Source organism: Mustela nigripes, chromosome 3 (assembly GCF_022355385.1).
Source record: "Mustela nigripes isolate SB6536 chromosome 3, MUSNIG.SB6536, whole genome shotgun sequence".
Classification (NCBI taxonomy): Eukaryota; Metazoa; Chordata; class Mammalia; order Carnivora; family Mustelidae; genus Mustela; species Mustela nigripes.
The window spans coordinates 169,080,623-169,093,822 of NC_081559.1; the positions used below are offsets into that span (position 1 = coordinate 169,080,623).

Here is a 13,200-nt window from a genome sequence, read left to right on the forward strand (position 1 = left end):
ATTTAAATGGAGATGATGGTTTTAAGGATTGACTGAGACTCTTAAGTGTTCATAAGAGTGCCCGTGGCACATACAAAAACACTCAGCAAATGGTAGTTGTTATGATTCCACATTTTGCTGTGCACTCTTGGCAGCCCCCACCCTGTGGACGATGGGAGACGTTGGCTGATCTTACCATGTTAATCTTTTAAACACCTTTATGGTGAACTGCAAGTTTAATTAAGAGAGGGAAAGCATTATGTGTTCAGCAGTATCTGAGAGCCTAATTATATCAATGACTCTTCCCAAACTAGTGAGGTAGACACTACCCCATTTCACATAAGATGAAACCAAAGCTTAGAGAGGCGGTTGTGTGCTTAATTATAGCAAGCTTTGAGGGCAGGTTACCTTAGTGGTTAATCAGTATTCATCGTGGACTATGATTTCAAAGTCCTCTTTTCTAGAAACTGCCAGCTGCCAAAGGTTCACCATTAGAATTTCCTTGCTAATTCTTAAAGAATTCAGTGACAATGATGTTACAAATTATAGTAGATAACACCTATGTGTGTTTTCTAAGAACTTATTTAATAAGGAAATTGGTTTGCTTTTATTGTCATGTGAATAACAACTGTTGCTGTATGTCAATGCCATTATGACTGTATTTCCAGTTTACTTGGGTCAGATATTATAATCAAAACAAAATGAAATATGGTTCATATTCACACAGTTGCAAAAAAGGGCCAATTAGCTCACTTGAGTGGATCATTGTTCACTTGATCATTGGCCAAGGTCACAGGTTTTGTGTATATGCAGACTACAGCTGTACCCAGAGACTGTCCTGCCACAAACCGTGTCCCTGACTTTGGTTATCTTCTGAACGTGTCTCTTTAGGATCTGATAGAGAGTATAAATGGCACAGAAAAAGTCATTTCCATGCATAGGAAATTCTAAGGACATACTCTAAGCTGGTGGTATGTTGAGGGAAATCATTATGGTTTCTTACTCTTATGTCAATTTTGGCTCATTATAAGATACTAACTTCTTCTCCAAATCACATTCACTTAATTTATATATCAAGACAGTTTCCAAACCTGTTGATTATTCCTAAATAAAACCAGTACTTACCTACTTATGGAGAAAAATGTCATCATCATTAGATATATTGGCTTATGAAATAAATTTTTAAAAAATGTTTTGACTATTTCTTTTAGTAGTAAATGAACTAAGATGTACGTAAGGCTACAGATATATTTAACTTCCTTCATTTAAGTTTAAAGTACAGAAGAATACAGGTGCTTTGTATTGCTTTCTAAAGCTTCACAGCACATGTGAACCTCATAGCTGATTAGAAGGAACCCTCATGGAGTAAGATAATTACATGGGTCATCATTTTCAAGACTTTTTTCCATGGACTGCTTTCAGTGCGAGATGTGGAAATGATGACGACCGCTTTCGTTGTTCGTTTTCTCTGTATAACCAACAAGCCAGAAACAATGGGCTGGTTCAGAAGAATTAAAGGTCAGTTTAAAATGCCGGCACCTATTGTTTACTGTAGACAGTAAGGCTGGCACACCATGTCAAACACTGCGAGTTGTTTGATTGCCAGGAAGGGGAGGGAGGGCCTTACTGCACCATCAGATTGCAGAAACACTGCCGTTGTTCACGGGTTTCATATTCCAGTTCGTTACAGCACCAGTCTGGCAAAAATGCAATTTTTCAAAGATATTCAAAAGCCCTTTGATCAAACACCTTCAGGGAATGAGAGTGAAACCCTCCCTGACCGTGGGTCAGATAAGATCACCATGGGGAAGAACTCGGGGGCGGTGAGGAGCGGCGCGGGTAGGATGCCTGCCTTTAAAAGCATTCGAGAGGGAGGCAGACCTGGTGTTCAGGCCAGCAGCAACCCTCGGCTCTGGCAGAGTCCCAGGCGCTGATACGAACTGGGGGGTGAGATCCTCTTCACAGTTAAGCCAGCAGATCACTGGCAAACAAGGTTGCGTGAGGAAAGATTAGGAAACAGCTCCATGAAGGATTCGTCTGTTTAGGACAGTAGAGGATGGAGCTCTTTAGCACCACCCAGAATACTAGTCCTGGGGACTGGGAGTCTCCCTGCAGGTGGCAGGCGGGTTTCCAAGCACCCCCCCCCCCATATTTAGTGAACTGCTTTCCTAGCTCTTCTCCGAGGTGATGCTGAGACCGCTGCAGGGGACGAGTGGGAGGTGAATGGCAGGGCTCCAAGGCCAGCACCTCCGTGTCCAAACCGCACTTTCATGTGGCTTACATATGGGGATTTTTATGTCGGTGAAAACATCTTTAAAAAGAGAGACACATTTACAAAACTTAAACAGTAGGGAAGTATTCCAATCTTAATACAAACTCTTCTGAGTAAGATTTGATACAAACTTTCAGAGATTTTAAAAACTTTGGAATGACTGCTGTAACCATTAGTCACCATAGCCATTGGGACTGCAAGAGAATCAGTAGTCACAGCACAGCACGTCCTCCAGTGGTTTAAAAATAGTACCTCATAACCACATGTTTTAGTCCATGCGGATTTTCTAATTGTGTTCGTTTGGGACAACAGGGAGTTTGACATTCTTTTAAGATTTGATTGCTAAAAACCAATATTTTTAATTTCCTAGGGTACTGTTTCTTTGTGCACACTTTGCCGGTAAGACAGGGAATAGAAGAATTTTGTAGACATGCTCACTGTGCCAAAATGGAAATTGGAAACTGCCCCTAAACCTTTTAAAATGAAAAGTCCTCAAGAGAAAAACATATCAGACCTAACCACTACTTAGGCAGGGCCTGTGATAGATGCAAATCACAGACTTCCTTTTTCTCCTGCCACAAATGTCAGAAACGCTTGGCATCTGAGTGCAATGTGTTTTTCCCCCTTTCTGAACAGCTCAGCTTGGAAAGGTCAGCATATCCCTTTGGGGGAAAAAAAAATCTTTTCTTATAAATTGGAATGTTTGCACACAGAACTGTAGGAAATGCTTAACATTTGCTTTGATGGGACAGCAATTTGTTCAATAGGGTGGAATTGTTCTTTTTCCATTTTCCTGCCTATTTGTGCATCACAGGCACACGAATTACTGAATGCAACTTTGAGCGCTTCTGAGATCACATCATCCTGTCCACAAAAGCAGCCAACGCCTTCGGCTACCGAAAGGCAAGTTACGTTCCATCTTTTATTTACTCCAAGGGACTCATTTGTGAGAGACTTCTCTGAATAAAAGCAGTAATTTTCCACACGCTATACATACTGAAACCCTGATGAAGGAGGAGGAAGGGCGGGGAGGCAGAGGGTGAGGAAAAGAAAAACAGAACAACGGGTCCAGGATGTCTTGCTTCACCTTTGTCCACATTTGTTTCAGTGTGGATAGGACATCCAGTGTCCCATGTCTCAGATGAGGTCATTTTGTTTGACTCCTCTGGTTTACTGAAAGAGGGATACAAATCATTATGACAAAGCAAGTCACTGTTCGTGATCAGCTGCCTCCAATTTGATAATCAACATAAATATCTGTGGTTCATGGAGAATTCTTTCCCAGAGCCCATCTCTCCATCCGTCTTGAACTCATGAAGAACAGGGCTGAATTTGTGTGTTACATTGGTTTCTCTAGCAACAGGGGATCCCAAAAACAAGCGCATAATTTTTCTTAAGGTAAAAATACTTTAATTTAGCAACAGCCAAAAATAGTCGCAAGGAGGGACTGTTAGGAAGATAATGGCATCGAGGTATTGGTTGAGGCTGGGGCTGGACCACAGGAAGGGACCTGAGTCAGCATGGCTCATTATTTTGGGACACTTCCGGTTATTCACCTCCAGAAATAGTTTCCCTTCCATTTCAGCCAAATTGCTCTACAGCGTGCTAAGTGGCCATGTGTGTCCTGAGGCGCATGTGTACTCCAAGAGAAGAAAGGCCCTATCAGAGACAAATCACCTCTCTCCACACCTACATCCTTGTGCCTGACATCCCTTTTAAAGGGCTTTTAAAGGGCTTCTCTCCTTCCATGAGTCCTTGCTCCTGTGGATTAAGTTTCTTTTTCTCCATCGCTCAGCCACAAAAGCACACAAACAACGTCCTATCTCCTCTCCATATTGAAAAATAAATGCTTGTAACTGGTATCCCCGTGTAATTACACCCACGTCCCAGCAACCTTCCAAAGTAAAACTTATTTTTAAAAAAATGGGCAGTACACATTGATTTCTACTTTTCCTCCTGGATTCACTCTCCAGCCCACTTCAATCTGGCTTCCATCTCCACTTCTCCCAAGGAAAGGATCTTGACAGTCGCTAAGACCTCATCAAAGCCGGTGGGCATGTATCTGTTCTCGTGTTACTCAGCTCCATGGTTGGATTTCCACACAGTTGACCACTCCACTCTTAAATAACTGTCCCCTCTTGGTTTTCACAATACCACCTTCCCCTGGGTCTTCTCCTACCTTTGGACTGCCTCTTCTCAGCTTTTTTGTTGCTTCTCTATCCTCTGTCTCTATCTGAACGTGGACGTGCCCTAGGTCTGTCTTTGGCTTTCTTTCCTTCTTTCCACACTCTGAATGATTTCATCCAGCTCATGGTTTTAAATAATCTGTAAAGGCTGAGGAATCCCAATTTTATTACTCTAGCCCTGACAATGCCTGTGGCTTCCACATTCATAAATGCAATGACTCGCTTGGCATTTCCACGCACATATTTACTCAACATCTCAAACTTTTACTCCCAAACATGTTTCTTTTTCCATTCTCAGTAAATGGCACCATCACTGACCCATGTACCCAAATAAAAACCCAAGAGTCATCCTTAATTTCTTTCTACCTTTAACTCTACAGCATTGCCTCCCCCACATCAATCTCTCTGCAAATCACCTCAGTTCGGTCTTCGAGTTTTATCTTTAGTCAACTTAATCTCTAGGTCCACTTCCAGCACCAAGTTGTCATAATCGCTCATCCAGACGATTCCAGCAGTCTCTCCGCTCCAACTCCTGCCTGCTTATGATACATTCCACACACAGCAGCAGTTTAAAAAAAAAAAATGTGAAAACAAAACGCAGATCGTGTCATTGTCCTGATTAAAGTCTGTTCATATTTCTTACTGCACTTGGGATAAATTCAGACCAACTCTAGCATGGTCTACCTGGCCCCATACAGACTAGCCTCTTGTCCACTTCTCTGATAGCCCACCTCCTCCACTTCTTTCCGAGCTCTGGTCACTCGGGCCTCCTTGTTGCCCCTGTAACATGTCCTGCCCTTTTCTGACTCAGGGCCTTTGCATTTGTTCTTTTTGAAACATTTTTTTCCTTGTGTCTTTACATATGTGGCTCTTTTTAATCCATTAGAACTAACGTTATTTCTTCAGAGATTTGTTCCTTACCTTTACCCCTGTCACTCTTGGTCAAGACACTTTATTTGCTTAGAGGTACTTACCATCTAAAATGATTTTCTTCATTTGTAGGCATGTTCTGGGGCTTTACAGACAGAACCTAAGCTCCCTGGGGGCAGAAGATTTATCTGCCTTCTTTAGTACTGATGGCAGGTCTGGTAAAGTGCCTATCACCCAGTAAGTATTTGTTGGATGAATTAATTCATTCAAAAGCTATTTTTAGAACCCCTACTATGCGCCACATACTGTTCTACTTTCTTGACATACATCTGTGAACAAAACAGAACACAGATCCCCGCCCTCAGAAACCTAATGCTTTAGTGGGAAAGATGGGCAATAATCAAGTAAATGAAGTAAAAACACAGTATATTTAAAAGTGGTAAGTGCTAGAGAAGGAGAGTTTCTGGGTGCAAACTTAGTCTATCGCCTCATCTCTTTTTCCTTTTACAGTGGGGAAAAAAACATTTGCTTTGCAGACAGTTGACATCTGGCTTCTGAGGTGAACCATGGAATTGTGAGTGGTTTACCTCATTGAGATTTAGCTCCCTTACCTGTAAAACAGACTAATACCCACCTCACAAGGTTAGTGCGGGGAATAAATAAGGTTATAGAAAATCAAATATTATCTCATCCTTCCCAGCCACGAACCCACCCTCATCCTATCATTCCAAGGGGAGGAAGCGTACGGTATTAGCACGTTCTCCTTCTCTGTATCCCTAACATACTAAAAAAAAAAAATCAACCCAACTTTTTTGCAAATACTCAACACATCCTTAGGGAATAAATATATGACCAAACAAGTGTATGGTAATTTCAGAGCAAACAATCAAAGCTACTTTTATTCCGAAGCAAAGTTTTTTTTAAAGACAGTAGGAAACCCTCACCTTTCTTTAATAATTTTTCCCCTCTTTCTCATTCCTTAATTCCATTTTACAGACCCCTATTGTTAAAGAAGAAAGGACCTATCCATTTAGTCTTTCTTACCATATACAGGAGTAAAACTAAACATAATTATTTTACAGGAGGATAAAACATTTATTTAAATGGAAACACTAATCTTTATTTTCATCATGCTGAAGTGTATGGTTACAAACAATTCCCAATAAAACACTATATAATAAGCAAAAAATAAGTTAATACATTGTGAACTTACATACAGTTTCATCAATTAACAGCTTTAGGAACAAACAAGCCATTTTACAACTCTGGAGCTACATTTAGTAAAAAACCCCAAACACTCAAACCTTATCAACCCCAAGTAAGACACTAAGGAGCTATTCAAGACTTCTTCAAACCAATTACAGGAGTACAGTTTTATTTTTGGTTACAGTCCCCTGCTGCGCACAAGACCACTGGAATGCTGTAACAATTACACATTTTTAAACGGCACAAAGCGAAGCAAGGAGCGAACATGCCGGCCTTACAGAAGCTGTCTTGAAAGTGCAAACTCTGCATTTTCTCTTCCTGAACCACTAGGAGAAGCACAGGTACCTCGGACGACACGGCAGGGTCAGGAGCATGCTTTCTCTACCACTGGTGGGACATTGAACTTGAACCACGTCTCCATGCCTTTGAAGATACCTCTCGTTTCAGACAGCGAACAGGTGTCAACTAAATATAGTGCAAATCAAATACCGAGGAGCAGAACGACAGAGCACAGACCGCCACAGGTTGACCCGCTGTCTCCCCCCATCCTCCCCTCCCCCACCCCCCGCCCCAGGGCAGCACGGGACACGGGACAGACTGGCACAGGGCGACAACTTCTCTTCAGGTTTTGATGTGAAAGGCGGTGCGGCGGAGCGAATGCAGGGCGACCACGCAGCAGCCCCGCAGCAGCGCCCCGATGTTGTAGACCGGATCTGTCCCCCCTCTCTGAGTACTGAAGGCCCACAGAACCGTGGGGACCACGGGCGCGGCCACGGCCAGGAGATCCACCAGGAAGCTGCTGCTCCAGTACTGCCTCCCGGCGGCCCCCCGCGGCAGCGGGACGACCGCGTCCAGTCTCTCCTCCACCGAGCCTGCAAAATCCAGCTCTCTCATGAGGCGGTTTGCAGGGGCCGCCGGACCCTCCGCGGCGGATGGGGTCTCCACGGGAGACAAAAGGATGGCGGAGTTGGGATTTCTTGGCGTCAGATCAACCAGGCATGCCAAGAAGGACTCCGGGAAGCTCTCGGTCGAGTCAGCCCCGGACTCCTCGGGAGACGCCGGGCTGGAGGGCCAGGGGTCCTGGAGCTTGAGCACGTGCTGAATGAGCTCGGAGACCGCGGGGCTGTAGGGCACCACGTCAGTCTGCACGGCCTGCTCCACCAGCACGCCGCCCTCTTCCTGACCCGCCGCCAGGGGGCGCAGCTCCAGGGCCTCGGCCCCGCGCGCGCAGCGAAGAAGCTCCAGGTCGGGGGCCTCGCCGGGGGCGGCCGTCACCATCCCATCCAACAGATCTGCGCCCTCGGCCCTGGCGCCTCCCGCCAGCAGCTCGCGGTCAGCCCCTTCCTCCACGACCTGCTCTTCCAGAGCCAGCCCGTCCGCCATCTTGCCAAAAGCGGTGCCGAGGGGCAAGCTCTTCCTCGGGGAATCGCAGGGGAAGTCCAGACACAGCTCGTCCCTCAGGGAGCCGCTGTGCGCCATCTCCATGCTCTGAAGCAGAGACTCCAACTTCTTGTTCTGGATGTTTATGTCCACGAAGTATTTCTGGATGCCTTTATCTTTATCAGCCAAGCTGCTCCGCATCGTTTCGATGACCTGCCTGAGCTGCTTGATCTCTTTCCTGGCTTCCTTCAGGGCCAGCTGCGCCTCCACGCGGTGGCACTCTTCCTCGATCCAGTCTTCCCTCATGCGGGCCAGCTGCGACTTGAGCTCCACGATCTCGCTCTCCCTGCGGGGAGAAGACAAGCGGGGCTCAGGGAAATGTCGGCTCTCAGCCGGGCAGACAGACGGCCATGCCCACACTCGGCCAAGAGCCCGGGCTCTTCGCCCTTGAAACGCAGAGGTTAAATCAGTTTTGAGGGTTTGTTGTTTTTTTTTTTTTTTTTTCCCTCACAGGTATTAGCTTGGAATTGAATCAGAATAAAAAAATGGTTTTTCTTTCTGAGGGCTTATGACCTGTCAGGCGGTGTGGTAAGTATAAGCACCATCCTCTGTTCAGTACTTAATATTTGAAATTTCGACATAGGAATGCATTAGAGCTTCTTTGCCTGCTTGTCCATCCATCGCCTACCCTTTCCTACGTCTACACTGTGTGGAAGGAAAGTTCGTTTCACTTTTGGTCATCCACCACAGACACAAGGCAGACTGGTTAAGTTTTCGGCCTGCAGCCTTGTTCTGATCATAGAATAATCTGAAAATTTTTTTAAATTAAAAAATGCTGCATGTCGCAAGGACTTTGTGAAACGCTGATTATTCTGACTCTTCTCAAGGGAAGAGGATAGGGGAGCCATGCGACACTGAAGAAGATCCATCCCACTGTTTCAGATCCTTCACGGGACCCTATCTCTAGATCTTTGTCGAAAAATTCTTCCTGACCTCTCATTTCTTCACAGTCAATGTAAATACAAGTCCTCACAGTCTCCGTGGATATGAAGACCAGGCAGTCAGGATCATGATCTGTATGAAGGGATGGCGTCAGTTTTGCTTCTCTAAATTCAGATTGGACTATTCTCCAGTTCCATTGCCTTCCCATGCTTCCCTGCCATGACTGCTCAACCCCTTCAGTAGATTCCCCAAATCATAAACAAAGATTTCCAGAAAGTGAGGTCTGACTCATGCTACCCTCACCCTGAGTTCACAGCTACCCTGGTCAGAGATTGGTGCGGCTATGCCAGAATGTTCCAGGGGAAAATCATTAAGCAGAAAATCTGGCCTGCCCCAAGATGTCAAAGGTCTTTTCTGAGATAAGATCTCTTAAGCACGGGCTGTTTTTTGGTTTTTTGTTTTTTACCTTAACACTTAGCCAAGAATAATGAACCTCTTCCTTCAGCACAGAAATAGCCTGCAGGAATCACAATACACAGGCCATCCACCCTCTCAGAGAGAGAAACAGGGCTTGAGAGGGGCCCCTCTGTGTGACCCTTTCTGCTGGAAGTAGGGGACTGTTCCTGCCAGTGTTCCTGCTGTGTAAAAATAGCCACGCACACGCCCAACACTTCACATCAAAGCTGTACACACGTAGAGAAAGCAGGGATCCCCTCTAACCTGAAAGGGTCCCTCAACCTCCTGAAGGAGTAAATCAGGCAGGAACATGAAATGGCTCTTTTGAAAGACCAATTTAAGGAATTTGGCAAAAATTCAGTGAAATCATCTTTCTTCTTGTCTATTTCTCTAGAGTGTGGGCTTGGATTTCACTTGATGGGAAAAGAAAGTGTCCCGCATGGGAGTGAAAGGCGCGCAGATTCACCTTTCATGAAGCCGCCGCTCAGATTCCTTCAGCTTGGTCTTCAAGTGCCTCACAGTGACCTCTTTCTGCTGCAGAGGCGTCAAATACTGTTCTGGGTTTGGAGGCTTGACACCGTGATTTTCACCACAGGACATGTACCTTCCAGAGCGCCTGAAACAATCCAAGCAATGAAATGTTCCTTCTTCTGTGAGAACAGTTAGGGCACAGCTAACAGCCTGAGAAGCTAACTGCCTGAGAAAGAATGGCAGCTGTGTCCTGGGGGTCTTCAACCTCAGTAAAGGTCCTTCACTTGGGAAGGGGGACTGGAACCTACCTGCCAACTTAGGACCTCACATTTCTTGGGAGACTGCGGGGAGGGTGTTTGTGGAGAAGGTGGGGACAGTGGAGAGGGAGAATTCTCTATGGCTTAGGGAATGAGCTCATACAAAATAATGCACAATTGTGCACGGGCCTGCCTGTGGGTTCAGAGTAACCCACTGTTAGATGAGAGGACAATGCGTGGGTTGGCGGGGTGGGAGGGAGAGTGAGATGTCCTGACTTTCCACACAATGTGCCACTGCCTAACCATCCTGATGGTTAGGAGCTGGATTCACATTGTTTCTAGATCAATCCCTGGTGTGAGGGTGCTGATCTGACGATCTGACAATCTGATCTTTACCCATTGGAAGAAGTTTCCTTCTTCCAATGGGTAAAGGCTACTGCACTGTCACCAGAATGTGGTTTGTAAGAGAGGTGCCCAGGGTTCGAGAAAACTTCCTGAGCTGGAATGTCAGTCTCTCTCAGGCCTGGCCAAGCTTGGGGCATCCCTGCTGTACCAGAGCAATGAGCGAGAATGACCACCCAGAAGGAAGAAGACGAGGGAGGAAAGTTGCCAGCTTCTGCCCTGACTCTGGAATCCGTCCAGGCCGCTACACTTGCTCTGCTCCCCCTGAGCATGCGCTCCGTCCAAGATGACCCATGTCCAGCTCCCAACCTTTTAGCGCTTCTGTTGTGGCCCCTTAGCTTGCATAGGTCCTTTTTTCCAGAACCTCCTGCCCCCCAACCCCCACCCCAGACTAATTAATTCCTTGCTTGACCTTCAGATTCCATTTCAAAATTATTTCCTCAGGGAGGCCTCCTCTGATCCCTCTAGACTGAGCTGGATCCCCTCCTGACCTCTTAAAAACACATACAGCAACCGGTACTCACAGGATAACCTTAAATGTGTTTTTGTCATTAAATGAGCAATGTCTTTAGTGTCCTCCAGGCAGTAGGCCCAGGGACCCTCTCTGCCATTCACTGTCCCATTCCCAGTGCTCTACACAGTGCCTGGCACAATGTGGTACTCAAGCCATATCTGATGTTTGAATGAATGAACCAACCCCTGAATGACTCTTTCCTGTTCTGAGGGAAAGACGTCGGTCCCCCCTACTGCCCCTGTGCCATTTTCCTCCCTGGCCTGTCACTCCTCAGACTGATAAGCCTTAGCAGAAACTATGCTTTGTGTTCTTTCTGCAGCTGCCCTTGAGGGATTAGCTCATTGGGGAAAGGAAAGAGAAGTGACTTTACTACAGAATAAGGCTCAAGAGTTGTATACCTTTTTTTTTTTCTTTCAAGTTTCTAAGTTTTTGCAAGAAAACTTACCGAGGAGGGCAAATTCAGACCCCGGAGCCCACTCACCTCATGACTGGGCTGCCGTCGCTTCCTTTGTAGGAGCCCGAGTTGCTACTACTTGGGGAGGAAGGCGCGTAACTGGGATGGATGTTAACGGGACTCAGCTGATTCCTGCACAGCATGGACAGAAAGTCCTTCTCCCGTGGGGAGGGCGGGCTGTTGCCAGACTTGTGTGACGAAGCTCCATTACTCCGCCCATGGGGCCCTCGGCTGGGAGAAAAGCATGTAAAATGTTCACATGCCTGGGGCGACCAGTGTTCCAATGCTAGTTACTACTAAGGAAATTCAATGCATAGAGTTGAAAGGGCAACATAATTACTAGCAAACTGTCCTTCTGAGCGACCCTCTTCCCACCTGCCCGAGATTTCTTTCCATCTGCCGTTAGCACGGACAACCTCATCGCCTGCCATTCGCGCAAATAGTTTCTGACCATAAAGCTTGCTTTGGATTAATCCCAAATGGCTGTTAAGAGCACACCCCGCGTCAAATATTGATTTGGTTGAGGTCCCCTCCGGAGGCTGTGCCAGGACACCTGTTCTCAGCTTCAACATGTTTGGGTTTGGTTCATATTGGGGTAAGAAAACCAGGGTGGTTCATTGGGAGGATAAAGAGAAAGGGGATTGCCCACAGAGGAGGAGGAGAAAAGAGGACAGATGAACACAGCCCACACAAATGTCTCAAGTCTATAGTTTAACCACCTATTTTCTTTCCTTTTCTTTCCACCCCCAATGACTTAACACAGCCTTTATCATTTAGCTGCTGGATTGGAACAGCCCTCTCCTGGCTTCCCGGCCTGTCGTCTTGCCCCAGCTGGAGTGGCCTTTCCAAAATGGAACTGGATGTCACTGTCCTCAATGGCTGTCATGGCTGCCCCCATGCCTCATGAGGTCCAATCCCACCTCCCCGTCCAACCCATCTTCTGCCACTCCTCCCTCCTCCCTCTGTATTCCAGAAGTCCAAACAACTTACAGTTTCTTGATGATCCAAGCTCTCCATCACCTTTATGTGTTTGAACTTACAGTTTTCTCTGCCTAGAATGTCCTCCTGCTCCCTACCCTAAGCCTTGGGATATCTCCAACTTTGAGACCAATGGAAACCTACTCCAGGCAGCCTTCCTGGATTCTTCCTTCTCTAGACTTGTGTACATGGGGCTCCTTAGTGGTCCCTAGTACTCTGAAATTTATCTCATGGCATCACAACCACACACTGTGTGTCCTTCCTGCTAGACGAGGGCATTCTGAGGGCCGGAGCATAGTCTGTTCTGTCCCCACTACTTGCTGGCACATGGTGGGAGCTCCTGAAATAATGACTATTAAATGAATAAACTGGGTTGTAGCCTTGGCACTGCCACTTACTAGGAACTTAGGCAAGTAAGCTACTTAATACAAGGGGATCTTTCTTGCCTCCCTCGCAGAGTTGATGTGAATCAAAGAATGCATGCAAGTGCGTTTGATAAGATGTGAAGGGCGATTCCGCTGCAGGATAGTATGACAGGATCAACTTGTTTGGACTTCCCTATTCATTTTCTTCCAGAGATTTGACACCCACTATGTAAGGAAGCAACTTGAGAATGTTGAAATTACTTAAATAGGGTAACAGTTCGGTGTCAGGAATATTTCTTGATGACATTACAAGGAAACAGAAGAGAACAAGATACTTTCACACAGAAGTACTGCTTTTTGACCATGCCCCGCCCCCTTGCAGTTTCGATTACAGCTGCACCCAACGGACGCATATCAATGAGAAACGTGTGTAAATGTGCGTGTGCGTGTGGGTAAACTTGGCTCCGA

The 13,200-nt window shown here is 46.1% G+C and overlaps 1 protein-coding gene across 8 annotated transcripts in view; it reads right to left on the reverse strand.

Annotated features, from left to right (window-relative positions):
* Positions 1-6,170: 6,170 nt before the first annotated feature.
* The window catches only part of SYBU (syntabulin), a 112,634-nt gene continuing 105,604 nt past the window's right edge, over positions 6,171-13,200 (reverse strand). For all 8 annotated transcript variants that reach the window (XM_059395059.1, XM_059395056.1, XM_059395054.1 and 5 more), the window contains 3 exons: positions 11,417-11,620; positions 9,758-9,907; positions 6,171-8,239 (listed from right to left, as the gene is read on the reverse strand). In XM_059395059.1, the coding sequence (XP_059251042.1) occupies positions 7,135-8,239; positions 9,758-9,907; positions 11,417-11,620 (1,459 nt within the window). In that variant the 3' untranslated portion in view covers positions 6,171-7,134. The remainder of the gene's footprint in view (positions 8,240-9,757; positions 9,908-11,416; positions 11,621-13,200) is intronic.